This window comes from Equus przewalskii, chromosome 15 (assembly GCF_037783145.1).
Source record: "Equus przewalskii isolate Varuska chromosome 15, EquPr2, whole genome shotgun sequence".
Classification (NCBI taxonomy): Eukaryota; Metazoa; Chordata; class Mammalia; order Perissodactyla; family Equidae; genus Equus; species Equus przewalskii.
Window position 1 is genome coordinate 41,062,804 of NC_091845.1, and position 15,434 is coordinate 41,078,237.

General features: G+C 47.6%; 1 protein-coding gene across 17 annotated transcripts in view; it reads right to left on the reverse strand.

Moving 5' to 3' along the window:
* Positions 1-640: 640 nt before the first annotated feature.
* KLHL18 (kelch like family member 18) overlaps positions 641-15,434 on the reverse strand; it is a 57,149-nt gene continuing 42,355 nt past the window's right edge. For 9 of the 17 annotated variants that reach the window (XM_070575596.1, XM_008520301.2, XM_008520298.2 and 6 more), the window contains 6 exons: positions 13,265-13,425; positions 11,851-11,987; positions 10,050-10,287; positions 6,391-6,495; positions 4,638-4,749; positions 641-3,899 (listed from right to left, as the gene is read on the reverse strand). In XM_070575596.1, the coding sequence (XP_070431697.1) occupies positions 3,513-3,899; positions 4,638-4,749; positions 6,391-6,495; positions 10,050-10,287; positions 11,851-11,987; positions 13,265-13,425 (1,140 nt within the window). In that variant the 3' untranslated portion in view covers positions 641-3,512. The remainder of the gene's footprint in view (positions 3,900-4,637; positions 4,750-6,390; positions 6,496-10,049; positions 10,288-11,850; positions 11,988-13,264; positions 13,426-15,434) is intronic. The other 8 variants (XM_070575598.1, XM_070575595.1, XM_070575594.1 and 5 more) reach the window with 1 other exon arrangement.

Consider the following 15,434-nt stretch of genomic DNA (forward strand, 5'->3'; position numbering starts at 1 on the left):
ATTTCCTCACAGCCACAACCACAGTAACAGGGTGTAATCTCAGAAAGGCAGATCTGGAATGTGGTTGCATCTGGGGAAGTGGAAACGAAACACAGGAGTCCACTTCTCACACTGTCATGAGCATATGAATCACCATGGAAACTTGCCTACACCACAGTGAGTGAGCTGCACCCCAGCCCTAGGGAACTGGTCTGTGAGAGGGCTCTATGAATGAATCTGTGGTTTAAAAAATTTCCAGTGACTTTTATGTGCACCAAAGTTAAGCACCTGTGGTCTATCCTCATCAAAAAGGAGCTGGAGGTTTTGGTTCCAGGCAGTCAACAGACCAGCCACATTCCATGGGGGACTCTGGAGTTTTAGGCTGTGAGTGAAGAAAAGGGGAAATCCAAGAGAAGTGTGGTGATCTGGACAGGAGCGAATGTGCAACATGCTAATTAAGTCTTTTGCATATTTTTTCACCAGAACCCATTCTTATAAAATACACACGTCTCTCCAAAGATTGCTTATGCTATACGTCTGGCTTTTCCCTTATTTTCACAGGAATATTTTTACTTTGTCCAATATATTTTTTCACTGAATTACAATAAAAATATTATTTATTTTTAATATTTAAAAAATAAATCAGGAAAGGGCAAGAAGATATTAGGAGTGTACTCTTTATTTCTCTTTGGTCTCTTAACACAAAAGACATGCATTCTATAAATAAAAGGAAGTAAGATTTTCCGGGAAACAAATTGGAGGGGAGGAACAGAATTTCTACCTTGTCACGTCTCTGCGGTCAAATAAAAAGGCTGGTCTTCAGCTCCCCTCCTGGCTTTGATCTCAGATGAAATACAGAAGAGAAGGCTGTGTGTGTTATCTAAGAAGGGGAAATGGCCAAGGACAGTGAATGCCAGTCCTCTGCACAGAGCTGGGCTAGATCCCAAGGTCCACTGAGCACAGTGTCTGTCCTGCCTCCTTCTTACACCCTTTTCACAGTATCCTTGGGTGATGTCTCTCTCTTGCATGGTGTTATTGGAAAGGCTCCCACACCCAAGGGCCAGACCAACCATTTGCAAACAGACATTCACCATCAGACTGAGGAACCTACTGTGAAGAGTGTGAAAATGGTGGTGTTTGCTCACTTGTGCTCAGAGCCCAGAACCAAGCACTGACTTCCTCTTGGAAACACTGACCTCAGGTGCAGCAGTGTAACTTCTAACACTGACTTAGGAAGGCCACCACAAGAGCAGCAGACCATCGGAAAATGATCTATCATCCCCAACGGCAAAATCTGGGCCAGCCAGCATCCTAAGGACCTGGAGAGGCCCACTGCTTGATTCCTAACACTTTCACAGTCCAGGCTAGTCAGTGCTGCTTCAAATTCACAGAAGAAAGGGGCTTATAACAATGAGACAGGTACTGATAGACTCCTCTCTAACAGGAGACACAGACCCCAACTACCTTCTGAGTCTACCTCTATAGGCAAACCAAGAGGGAAGGAGAAATGCCAGAGCTCCACCACGAGCCCAGGCTAAACTGTATCAGATTGCTGAGCCTTATAAAATAAAAACACCACTTTCAAGTGCGTGTAGCAGAGGCCCAGCTCCTAAGTGGCAGGTAACAAAGGTACTTCCCTCTGGATACATGGCGATTGCACAGACTGGTAAACCTCACAGTCCTGGGATTTCAGGCTCCACATTGTGCCTCTCTGAACAGGCTTCCAGGCCACCCCAGGCAGGCAGCAAGGGACAGGAGACCAATCAGGTGGAGATTGGGACCCTAAGACCCAGTCTTGCATTAAAGAAATTATATTTTCTTTTAGTCTCTACTGGAAGAATTTTATAAAAGCAGATTTTGGCAGCAGCAGTTGAAGGACAGCCCCACTGCCCAGTGCACTGGTAATAGAAAGCGTCCTCCTGTTTGGGGCCCGCTGTGCTGCATCAAGGTCCCATCCAGGGAGGAGGAAGAAGGAGCAAGGAGTCTCTTCAAGAGGTCATTTGCTAAGATCAAAAAGGAAGAAATATAAAATCTGTTCTTTGCAGCAGCAAGAGATTCTTTCAGCCTTTAGTTCTTTATATCATAACGCCAGCTTTGCTTGAATGTAAAGGTCCATCTTGCTGGTCAGTCTGCCAGGGGCTGAAGGGAGGCCAGACCCCTGGAATTGGCGAATAGATGGAGGATAGTGGACTGGCTGGGTAGACGAGGTTACTGGACCAAGCCAGCCCATGGCTGGTGGAAGGACCAAGTCCCTGGTTAGGTTCTAGAGGTACAAATGGTCAATGTGCCCCAGAAGCATTATAATGAGGAGAACTATCCAAGAATGATAGATAGATGGGCAAGTGAGAAGCTGGCTAGACCTGCTGTTTCCTGCTGGTCAACTAAGGAAGGAATGAAAAGTGGGAGTGCAGAATCTGAATGAGCGTCATGGTGGCAGTGGGAGGTAACCACAGGGGCATCTGGAGCCTCCAGCGATGAGCTGGGAGCTCCCACCTAGAAGAGTGGCAGTAATGCAGCCAACTCACTAAGCCTATGATTAAAAAAGTCCTCTGATGGTGGGTGTGAAGACAAACCCCATGAGCACCTTGCTACAGGACCAGTCAAGACTGCACTGATTCCAGACACACTGGGGCTCAGAGGGAACCCCAAGTGCTGTGCGAGGCCTCAGGACCCTGGGATCCGAATGTGGAAGCAGATACCGCCCTTTTCATGTTGGGTGGTTTTTCCATTTAAACACATTTTTTTGCCTTTAGTGTCTTTTACATTTTCTTCTTGCAAAAAATGTTCATTTAAAAAAAAGTATTTTTCTTTCTAGTTTCTTTCAAGTGTTTCTTTGTTTAAATTTCCTTCAGTTTCTTTCAAGTATCTTTTTTTTTCTTCTGTTATTCCTGAACAAGATGAAAAAGACCTCATGGAAATCCCAAAATTAGACATAGGAAAAGCTTCTTTTCTCCCTGCTTACCCAGCAATGAGGTCAAAAATCCTCTGTGCCCTAAGATGGAAGGAGGAGGTGCTTGTGTGCAACTAGCACATTGCTCTGGCTGCATCACTGCAGGCAGTGAGAACACTTGGAGTACGTCCCTCTCTCAGCCACACCCCAGTTTCCAATAGGCTTGGCCACTGCAGCCACCCCATGGCAAACTGGCCACCCCATGGCTGGAGAACAGCAGGCGAGGAGGAGCATCAGATGGAAGGCCTTCTGCAAGTGGGTGGCCCACAGAGCTGTGGCAGGTGGGAGCTGGGCTTGGATGGAGCCTGTGTACGTGTGGACCAGCAAAGCAGTCCCGTGTCACCAGCTGCAAGACCCAGAGAGGCTTCTGTCCCATGCTGTGCATCTTGATGACCTAGGCCTGAAGGTCACAAGGGCAGCACAGTGAGGCAGGACTTCAGCACCTGGAAAAACTGTACCTCCGGCAAGCTCACATTTCACCCTCTCTTCTGGTCCACTGCCTCTCCTGAGAGGGACTGTCCCCGGAAGGAAGAGCCTATGTTTGTACCAGATCCCTACCCCACCACATCCCACCTTTTCTGCCTTAGATGGTGAGGAGAGGGATGCAGCCCACGCCAACCCCTCCCTCATGACACGCCATGGGGGCCATAAATGTCCAGCGGTCCGTCTCTGGGTCATACATCTCCACCGAGCTTAGGTTCGACTGTCCATCATAGCCCCCCACAGCATAGAGGCGCCCACAGCTGGCCACCAGGGAGACCCGACTCCGGCGTGTGTGCATGGGGACTATCAGGGACCACTGGTCTGCCACAGAGCTGTACATCTCAGCAATGCTGAGGAAGCCAGAGCCATCGTAGCCCCCACAGACGAACATCTTGCTTCCCAAGGAGGCGGCTCCATGCCGGCAGCGCTTGTTGAGCATGCCAGCTGCCGGGTGCCAGGTGGCCGTGTGGTGGTTGTAGTGCTCCACCTGCAGTGGGGAGAGAGGTACAGGCAAGTCAGGGCCAAAGCTCAGGCCACAGGGGAACCTCGCAGGGCACAGTGGCCCACACACTGTCAGACTCCAGTGACAGGTCTGGGGACGAGGAGCTCTGCCAGTGTGTGCTCTGGCTCTGTGCCCAGTTTCCTCAACTGCACACTGGCTCTTGGGCTTACAGGGACTTATAGATCACCTCATCTGACACTTCCTGTTTACATCTGGGGAAACAAAGGAGTTGCCCAAGGATGCACTGCTATGTAGTGACAGAGCCAGGATCATACCGGGTCTCCTGAAATCTGTGCAGAGTGTGTTCTACCACGGCACTGACTGACACTATGGAACTACCACTAAATGGCTGTCGAGGTATTTTTAAAGAATAAATTCAATTGCAAACAAATTATCCAGAATACAACTGTTTGCAAATTCACACTGTATATAATTGAGCTTACTTTGGGTGGGAATTTCACCAGGTCTCAAACAGCATTCAATGGAAAACAGAACAGGGTGGGGGTCGGGGAGGGGGTGGCATGGCTACACTCTGCCCCTCCTTTGTGCACACTGGCTCCCATTCTTGAAAGAATTTCAGAGCACACAGCAGATGGCTCGACACCTCATTAGATGATACTTTACCCAGCAATGGCAAAGCTGAAGTTTTTCCCAAAGAATTGCCTTTGACTCTCAAAGATGGAAGGAGCAGGTACTCTTAGCCCAGGATGAGTTCATACTCACGCTGTTGAAGATCTGCAAACCATCGTGGCCACCCGACACATATATCCTGCCCTCAAAGACTGTGACCCCAGCAGCACTGCGATTTGAGCTCATTGGGGTCACCACTGTCCACCTTCGGGAAAGAACCAAAGTAGGAAGGGAGCCATGAGATTTGGTGTTGCTGTCCTCCTGACAGCTTAGGAGGGTTTGGGCAAACTGTGCAGTGTTCCCTCTCGCCCTGGACAATCTCCTCACCTCTTATCTCCTCTCTCCCACCACCTCTGCTGATGGCTCTCTCTGGCTGCTGCTTCTTGCCCAAGCCTCAGATCTGAAGCTAGTCTTCTCTACTGGTGCTCAAAATCAGCAGGTCCCAAACAAGGCCTCTCTCTTCTACAGATCTGCTCCTCCTCTGGACTCCCTGGTCTTGCTACTGGGACCATGAGCTATCAAGTTGCTGTATTTATAAACTCAGCGTTTTTATGTCCTTTTCTCCCTCATTCTCAACATTCTTGTGGTCAACCACGTCCCTTCTGGTTTGCCTCCTAGTCACTGCTTGTTCCCATCCCCACTATCTTACCTCTGGTTTCTCCTCTGGACCACTGCAACAGCCTCCTTACAGGTGGCCTGGCTTTCAGACCAGCCCATCCTGACTCCACACAGCACATCCCTCCAGTGGCTCCTCACTGTTTCTTCTAAGGCAGAGCCCAAGTTCCTTAACGTGGTTCTTTATCACCTGGTCCTCATCTACTTTCCCGCATTACCTCCTGCCATGTGCCACCCATGCCTGCTCCTTGGTCACACTGAGCACTTTTTTTCCTAATCTCTGAGCCTCTCCCTGATGTCTCTCTGCCTATGATGCACATGTCCCACTGTCTATCCATGATGGGTCTCCCCTCAGAAGACATCCTTGCAACCCTGCCTCTCCCCACTGTGGGGAAGATGAAGATGTTCCCCACTCTGTGCCCAAGAGCTCCAGACACAGGTCTCCAGGGTAGAATGATCACAACGCGCTGTGGCCCCAGCAGACTGGGTGCTATTTAAGGATCTCAGATACCCATATTGCTGTCTAATACACAGTAAGTTGGTTAAGTGAATGGAATATTGACTTAAAAGCATTCTGATGAAGCCATTCAACTAAAATTTGCTTATACTTTGTTACATAATATGAGAAGATTCAAATACCGAAATGAAAAATTTGGGTTAACCTTGCCCCTGTTTTCCAGAGTGTTCCACAAAATAATTCCATAAGATGGTGATAGATGTTATATAAAATGAGATTAAATAGGGTTTCCTACCACAGAATTTTTCAGAGCCTTTAAAATGTCAATTGGAAAGATAAGGACTCTGGTGGTACAGATACCAACATTTTCCAAGCTTATTTGACCATTTGACCATGTAACTTTTTTCCTTGCTTTTTTCCCCCAAATCATATCCTACCCAAATCATACGTATCCTACTTTAGAAAGTGCTGTTGATCTATTTTTTATCCCCTTTCTTCTGCATTTCCATTAAAATGGGCTGATTTAGCTAAGAGGTACACACTATTAAATGAATGTTTCCAAGTATCTATGTAGACTATTGGCTTCTAAAATTTATTTAATCACTCATTCATTTAACCAAAGGTTTTTATATACCAATTATATGCAAGGTACTATAGGGGCTAAAAAGGTACGATATTCTCTATCCTTGAGAAGCTTAAATAAAAAGCTACAGTTCTAATTTTTCATCTTTGTTTAGCAAGCTCCGGTTGCCCCAGGGGAGCTGGAGTCCTTACTTGTCCGTCTCAGGTGAGTAGGTCTCCACAGAGTTGAGGGAAGAGTTGCCATCATAGCCCCCACAGACGTAGATCTGCCCGTCCAGCACAACAGTCCCCATGGCACTGAAACAGACAGAACTGTCATCCCACATGGGCCTCAGAATTCCTCGGGCAGCCCCTCATGTCACTGAGAAGTAAACCTAACCACCCATGACTCTTTCTAGAAAACACCTAAATCCCATGTATGTTGACTAAGGTATAAAATTGAAGGGAAAGAAGCTGCCCTGTGGTTCCTCTTGCCTCCGACCCCATTGCGCGCGGTTACCTCCCTCCTTATTTCTTCTTAGTCCTTGATCTGTCTGAAATGCTCATCTTACACCTTGCCATGCTCAGGCTCTAATTTACCTTTAAGGCCCAGATCAAATTCCTCTCTCTCTCTTTCTGTCCTGGATCTCTCAGCAAGAATTACTCTCTTCCAGCCCCACACTTCCAGAGCAGCTTCTTTATGACAGCACCTGTCACAGTCACTCACTCACTCATGAGATTTGCATTAGGCACTCACAAGGCACCTGTCCCAGGCACTAGGATTAGAGTGGTGAACAAGCCAAAGCTCCTGCCCACAGGTGCTACGTTCTGGCACCATGGGAAACTGGGAATCTACCTGCCACTTCTTAACAAGTGTGGACCTCCTGGAAGACAGGGATCTTCATCTGTGTGACTCTGACAGAGCTTAGGGTGGTGCTTTGTACATAACAGGCCCCCAGCATATGTTTGCTGGGTTACCCTGATTTTCCCATTTAATTCACTATCAAGTTTGACAGATGTCTTTTCATCACATATGTGGGCCTACATGGCCTGAATTTGTCTTAATGGGTGATGCAACAGCTTCTGTTTGTTATGCCTACTACACATGTCAGGTACTCTACACTTGCTATTTTCCAGCCTCACCACACGCTGCAAGAAAGTATCACCATCATCACTGTACAGATGAGCAGCCATGGCTCAGGGAGGCTGGGCTCTCTTGCTGAGGCTGCCCAGTGAGAGGCATGCTCAGAGTAAAATGAGACAAGCCTGACTCCCATGCTGTTCACCATGCCAAGCTCCCTAATATCAAAGACCCAGGCGTCTGGTATAATCATGTAATCTGTTCCAGACAGAGCCTCAGGATAAATTAAACACAAATGCCGAGCTGCTCGAGTCAGTTTTCAAACCCGATGCTGGAGAAGATTAAAAATGAATCTGGGTATCTTACAAACAGGAAAATAAAATATACCAGGCTTACTGCCACCTTTCAAATGTACCTAACAAATCAAACGGATCCACATAATGTCCCTTTGAGTGAGATGGTAATAGACTCTAAAACAGCCTGAGATAGGAAAATAACTTGCCTTAGGGAAGGACTGTGGGAAGATCACAAATTCACTAGATAGGTCACTATCCCTCTAGAAGTAGACAGTAGTAGTAACACAGGAGTTCAACAACAATATGAATTAAGTGGTGCCAAAAAACCATGTAAGATTAACTGTCAACTAAGTGGTAAAGACAAGTGTGAAAGGATAAGGGGAAATGCTGATCTGTGTAGACTGGAATAGTCCATGAGAGAAGTGCCATGGACGATAGGGGAAGGAACGACGATGGCAGAAAGGAGGTTGTCACCGATGGGCAGGAACAGAGAGCTGTGTGGGATGTCAGGAGAGAAGTGACTGAGAACATTTTAAGGTAGCTTGTAATTTAAAGGGGATGAAATGGAGCTGGGCTCATGCTACTAATAACAAGGCATTAGCCACAGCGAGGGGAAGGATCACCCAGAGGACTCTCCTTCCAGACAATACTCCAAACCCTGTGACATTGAAAGCAAGGCAGTGGCCCAGAGCAGACATAAAGGAAGAACAACTGACTGCAGTCAGAGCGAAAAAGGCACTCATGGTTGGAGACAGGGAGCAATGAGTCACTGAAGGCCACAGAAAGCTGCAAAGGATCCAAGGAGAGGAAAAGGAAGCCCCGAGGTGGAGCCGGTGGAAGGAACCAGGAGAGCGTCAGCTCACCGCCTTGGGAAGAACAGATCTCACGGACATATTTTTTCCTTCCAAAAGGAACTTACTTTGACCCTTTGTGAATCTGGTCTTATTGATATAAAGGCAGACTCCTCCCGACTCGAGGCCACACACAAACACTGCTGAACACAGAACATGTGTATTATGGCCATGACACTTTTATGTGGCAAAGGACTTCCACACTGACTCTTCTTCCTCAGCACATATGCAGTCACTGAATCTTTTTTTTTTTTTTTTTTCAGCCATGAGATCTTACAAGTAGAAAACCCAAAGCATGAGCAGACAAAGGGGTCTGTAAGGCAAATACTTACACCACAGAATTACAAAGCAGAAAGGGCCTTAAAAAGCAACTGGTCCAGGGGCCGGCCCAGTGGCGCAGCGGTTAAGTCTGCACGTTCCGCTTTGGCGGCCCAGGTTTTGCCGGTTCAGATCCCGGGTACAGACATGGCAGCACTTGGCAAGCCATGCTGTGGCAGGCGTTCCACATATAAAGTGGAGGAAGATGGGCATGGATGTTAGCTCAGGGCCAGTCTTCCTCAGCAAAAAGAGGAGGATTGGCGGCAGATGTTACCTCAGGGCTAATCTTCCTCAAAAAAAAAAGCAACTGGTCCAGTAGTTTTCAAACTGCCCCTTTCAAAAAAAAAATTTCACTTAGCTTTTATCCCCTAAAGTTGGGCATATGTCAAGGAAGCTCATTATGTAAAAGAGAGAAACACAGAGCTGTTCTGGTTAAACAGTAGAGGCCCTGGACTGCTTTCCTCTCCTGTCAGTCCCGAAGAGAAACATCAGAGTGCCATTTGAAACCACTCTTCTGTGCGGCCTCACTGAGGGCAGAGAAGAATGGAAGAACCTGTCCAGTTACACCCTCCACTCCAAAGCTCCCACTGTCCAACTGGGTAAATACTCCACACATGTCGGCTGTAAGGAAAGATGCCACCTGTCACTTTAGCCCTAAGAAGACTAAATGGAGGCACTAACTGGATGTCCTCTAATCCCACTTCTTATTGAGGAAATGTGAACAGGCAAGTGATGGAGGAAACAAGTAGTAGGAATGTGTTAAGAGACATATAAGCTTGGTCCACCTCACCAAACCTATGTGCTCATGCCCGGGGAAATGTGTGGCAGCCCTGAATTGAAGAACATTACTATGGTTCATATACTCTCTGGGTAGTGAAAGCATAAGTCTGACAGGGACCCTGGGGGAAAGAAAGTAAGAAAAACACCTCGTGTTTCCTTTTATCACTAATAAAATCCTCCTTATTCTTTAAGATTCAACTTTAATCCCACCTCTTCCCTGAAATCTTCCAGACGTTCCAGTCCAGTTTCTCTTTCTCCTCGAATCTTCCATAACACACATTTTCAGTTCTTAACTGGCATTTAAATAACAATACAACTTCCACATGTCTGTGCCTCGTCTCCCCAAGCTCCTCATAGAACAAGGCAGGGATTTTACTTTTAAGCGATGGGGGCTGGCTCCCAGGAGGTACTGGCAGTGGCTGGCCTGGCTGAAGGAAATTCCCAGGCCAGAACTTGTATTTACTTTATTATGTGCCCCTGCGTGTCTGCTTGTCTAGCATGGCGCTCCCCAGATGCTCAGTGTGTATGCTCAGGCTTCCAGAATACCTTCTCTTGCTATTCATGCTCCCGACTCTCGTCCACGTGTCTGTCTCCGGGTTGTAGACCTCCACAGTGCTCAGCCGCAGCTGGCCATCATACCCGCCGATGGCATAGAGAAGCCCGTTCACCACAGCCACACCGACGCGGCTGCGGGCTGTTGTCATGGGATGGCACTTCTCCCAGCGATTGGCGATGGGGTCGAACACTTCCACCACATTCAGGGAATCACCTGCATAAAAATTTGCTACTCAAATTAAAACAAAGGAGACCACTCGTTTAGATCACAGCTGCTGGGCAATGATTACATGGAACGTTTGACTTGATTCTATCAGCTCCTCCCACAGAATTACTCAAGCCAGAAGGGCCCACTAAGAAATTTCAGCCATGATGGACCCTCAAACCTAATTCTTTAAGGAAAATCAGAATCAGACAGGAGGCACTTACTTTTTAGAGAGGGCAGTTTTAAGTTGCAATGAGGTACTCCACCTGCCTAAAGCCAAAGATGAAGGCAACTGAATACACTATTTCCCCAATGCAGGAGGCTCGCCCACAGAGAGTGGCATGGGTTCCAATGCCAACTTTCACTTAGTAACAAGTGACCCTGGGCAAGTTGCTTTGTATCCCCATCTTCTGTTCTCACATGTGAAACAGAAATAATTTCTATGGCAGAGCTCCCGTGAGGATGAAATGATATAATAAGTAAAGCACCTAGCATACTTCTAGAACATATTAAGTGCTCAATAAATAATAAGTAAATAAATAGTAGTCATAGTAGCGAGGAATGATAATTCCAACCCTACTTTGTTTGTCAGGTTTTTTTAGGATCAAATAAAATAATCCCCTTGCCTGTTTTATTCTGCTTTGGGACACTTAGCACCTGCCACACTCCAGAGTTAACTAGTTGAGGTCTCACCTTTTCCAAGTCATATGGTTAACAAGCAGCAGAGACTAGTACCCACCTCTCATTAACCTTCAATTAAAAACAAAACTGCCCAGGACTGCCCAGCAATTCCCCACCTCCCACAAACCTGACTGACGTCGTGAAAAGGCCTGGCCTTCACATCAGAAGTGACAACTCCCTGTGCCACTGTACTGCAAAAATTCAGGTGTCCACACTGCCCTCTCTGCTAAATCTCTCCTTCCCTGCAATGTGCCTGGGTGGGCAGGAGGAGAGGGGGCCCCAAGGAGCTTTCCCAAAAACCTGACTGTATGATACAAGAGCTGCCAATGACACACGGACTGAAAGCTTGTGTGTGTTTCACAGGAGGTAAGAGGTGAAGAGTAAAAAGTATTATTGACAACGACAGACCCTGTGTATTTGGAGAATCTTCCTTCTTATGGTGACATTCTCAGTCTAACCCCAGAGATCCATGTGACCAAATGTGATTAGCCTGGTAACAGAAGTGGGTCTCTGATTGCATCCTATCCAGGGCTGTGTAAATCCCATAGCCAACGTGATATTAGGGAAAGAGTGCTGGCTCAGGAATCAGGGCTTGAGTCGTAGTCCTTGCTCTGCCAAAAACAACTTGTGTAAACGTAGCTAAAGTTGTCTAGGCCTCAATTTCCCCATCTGTAAGGTAAAGGGGCTAGGCCTCAAGGATTTATAAAGGCCCTTTTAGCTCTCATATTCTAATCCAATGGTATTAATATCTGACATGCTCTAACTGCAGAACAATTACATAAAAACAAGAGGGACAAAGGTGGTGACACACAAAGGAGAGGAACCAGAGGGCCAGGCTAGGTTGTTTGGTGCTTCTTCATCCATGGAGTCCGAGATTGGGCTGTGCAAAGGGGAGTTGCAAGATACCTGCTGAGTTGAGGCCCCCCACGGCATAGATAAGCCCAGCGATGGACGTGCAGCAGCGAGGCCGAGTTCTGAAAGCCGGCAGGTGGGGCCGGCGCTCTGGCATGAGGTGATAGTCCTTTGCTTCGTCTACCAGGTCCCTGGAATAAGGTGCAAGATGCTAGGACAGGAGGTATTCTCCCCACTTGGTCCACATCTGTATTTCTGAGCCTGGCTCCCTCACTCACAATGGTAGCGGAAACCTGGAAGGTTTCTCAAAGAACTCAGGCTCTCAAAGAACCCAGGTGAGTCCAGAGGAAACCATACACAGCTACTGAAACATGCTCAAAATTGGAGAGGCAAGGTGAGTAGAGCCCACCTCTAGTTTAGTCAGAGTGAGTATCTTCTAACAGGCATACACCTGGCAGAAGACAAACAGGGTTGTGCCTTGAATAGCTGGCCTTGGGGAGGTTCAACAAGCAGCCTGCATCCAGTTACCACTCAGCCCCAGCTCCTCCTTTCCACCCCTGTGGCTCACGCCCTGCAGTTAACCAACTCTCACCTGGACCATGGCAGCAGAAGCCAGGTGCTCCTGACTGCTCCCTGCCTCCAGCCCCACCCTCCATTCCACCTCTCACTCAGTCCAAACTGTTTTTCTAAGAACCTCTGATAACTACACGTTATCAGAAAATCAAGTTTAAACTCCTCAACAGCACCCTTGAGACTGCTCATCACGAGGTTTCGGCTACCTCAGCCACGCCTTGACCTTTATCTGACACACACATTCACACCGCTTACACTAAGCCACTGACTTCCTCCTGAACTAGCTGTGACTATGACAAGCAATTTGAAGGAGGAGGAACATTTTTTTCTGCTGCTCTACTTTTATAACAATCCTCCTATAGGGCTGCCGTCTTCTGACCTGTTTTGGTAGCTCTGCTGTACCATGTTGTCATTGATTTACTCTGGGTAAATTTTTCGTGCTGGTGAACATGTTTCCCCCTTGCCCATCACTGTAGATGGCAAACCCACCTGAGGCCAGCACACTGACTAATGTTCACTGAAGAGGGCAAGGAGCACCAGGAGGTCAGCACTAAGTTGGCTGTTGGGTGTGAACAGAGTCAGGGCAGGCAGTACAGATGCCTATAGGTTCATAAATAGCTCAGTGGATGGGGATGCTAGAAAATCCTCAGATAACTGAGTGGAGGAAGCTCCTTCTACCTTGATGCTCCCACTTGACACATTTCTCTGCCCAAGGTGTAAGACTCAGGCTCCCCAGGTTCTAGAGAGAAAGCAGATCCATCCGTGTGCCATGAATTAAGACTGACCACTCTCAATCCTTCCTCCCCTGAGCTGGCACAGAAATGGCCTAAGTGGCCAAGTTCTCTTTTCTGTCCAGACCCTCGGCAGTGTCCTGTGCAGGCCCACATTTGCTCACCTGCATTTGTGGCAGCAACGCACCAAATCATCCTGCTGCACTCGGTCTGACAGGAACTGGGGCCGGCAGAGGGGCAGGCGGATGTTGGACAGCAGCTCGGGCAGGCAGGGCCCCCTCTGCTCCCGGTCATATCTTACCCAAGCCAATGCGGCTTCAAAGACCTGCCACGACAGAGAGTGGAAGTTCTAGCAGCAACTCCTTCCAACCAGAGGCCACATCCCTGTACCCCCAATTTCAAACCCTCCACTGCATACACTGAGGCAGTCTCTTGGACCCATCAATCTTTCCTCCCGCTTGTCTCCTGAAGCCATTATTTTCTCTCCACTTCTGCAGCTACTCCATTCAGTCCAGTCTCTTGCAACACAAGCCTAGGCTACTAGAAAAGTTTTCTGGCTTTCATTATGACTTTCTAATGAAAACCCACCAATGGCTCCTTATTCCTTTCTGCCTCACAACAAAATACCTGTTTACCTTCCTTCCTGCTGCTCTTGCACCCTACTCCTAACCTAAACTCTCTCCACCACCCCCTACTCTAGCCAGGCTGGCTGTCCCCTTCACCTGGAATGCCCCCTCATCTCCTTGTCTTTATCCAAACCCGTTCCCCTTAAGGCCTGGTTCCAGCCCCATGTTCTCTGAGGAGCCTTCCCTAATGGCTCCAGCCACAAGAACATCTCCCTCCAAAACCCTACAGCCCTTACAGAACATATCACTCCAATAAACGTGAGCTGCCACAGGTCATATTAACTAGTGGAAGAGCTAGAGACAGAACTCTTTGTTCTTGGGATGGGGCTCTTTCCTCTAAATCTCAGCACCCATGCTGCCAAGCTCAGGGTCCATTTTTCTACTGCTCTCTAATATTCAGGGGTGAGGGCTCTTCAGACGCTAAGGATAGGAGCTAAGTTGGGACTAACCTCCCAATGGCTTGCCTCCTGGAGGCTGGAGCTCCTCCTGCTGAAGCACAGCTTCATGATAGACTAGGACTCTTGATTTCAAATATCCCAAGCTGCTCTGCCATGGACCTTGATTAGACTTCCCAACTGACCAAATGGGCAGAGGCCTTGCCACAGTAGTGCTTCCAGTGCTTGCAGGGCCAGGTCCAAACTTTCAATACCCTTCACTCATCCAGCGCTCGCCAGCCTCTGCTCAAAGTAACATTTACTCACTATCCTCTTAAGAAAACTTGCACCACACCTTTGTTGAACAAAAAGGATCATCCTTCACTCCTCTCTGACTACTAACACCCTACACTCTTAACACCTTACACTCTTGGTTAGGCTCTCTTTGACCACCCCCAGAAGATGTCTTCTTTGTCCTTCAAGGACCCTATGATCATCCACATCTTGCTCTGCCAATAGCTTCACATCTTCCATTATTTTAAGCATACCAGTGCCTGACTATTGCCTCTAATCCTTCCAGCTTAGTCACTGCCTCCACTTAGCCTGTGACACTGCTGACCCTTCCATAACCTCCCTCTCAGGTCCCTCCTCTGGCCTATTTCCTCACCTCTCTCATCCAGCATGGGTTCCATGGGTTATTATGCAGGTGCCCTCAATTCCCATGCTACACTCCTATCTCCCTTAATCACACTCACCTGGAAAAAATCTTTACCCTCCGCCCCCCCCAAGTAAAGTCCAGCTCTTTAAACTCAACTCACCCCCTATTCTGCACCTGCAGCAGTATATGCGGCTAACAGAAAACACAACAGAGCTGACCAATTTATTTTAAATATGTGACTGCTAATCTCATCAGGCCCTGGCTCCTTTAGAAAGTCCTCTCTTTTTCCCTAGCATCATCCATTTACTCTCCCCCTGCTTCTCTGGAGAATTCTACCAAATATTCAAAGAAGATTTATTACCTATCCTTCTCAAACTATTCCAAAAACTTGAGGAAGACAGAAAAATTCCTAACACTTTCTACAAGGCCAACATCACCCTGATCCCAAAGCCAGACAAGGACAACACAAAGAAGGAAAATTACAGGCCAATATTGCTGATGAACATAGATGCAAAAATCCTCAACAAAATATTGGCAAACCAAATACAGCAACACATTAAAAACAGCATACACCATGATCAAGTGGGATTCATACCAGGGGCACAGGGATGGTTCAACATCCGCAAATCAATCAATGTGATCCACCACATTAACAAAATGAGGAACAAAAACCATT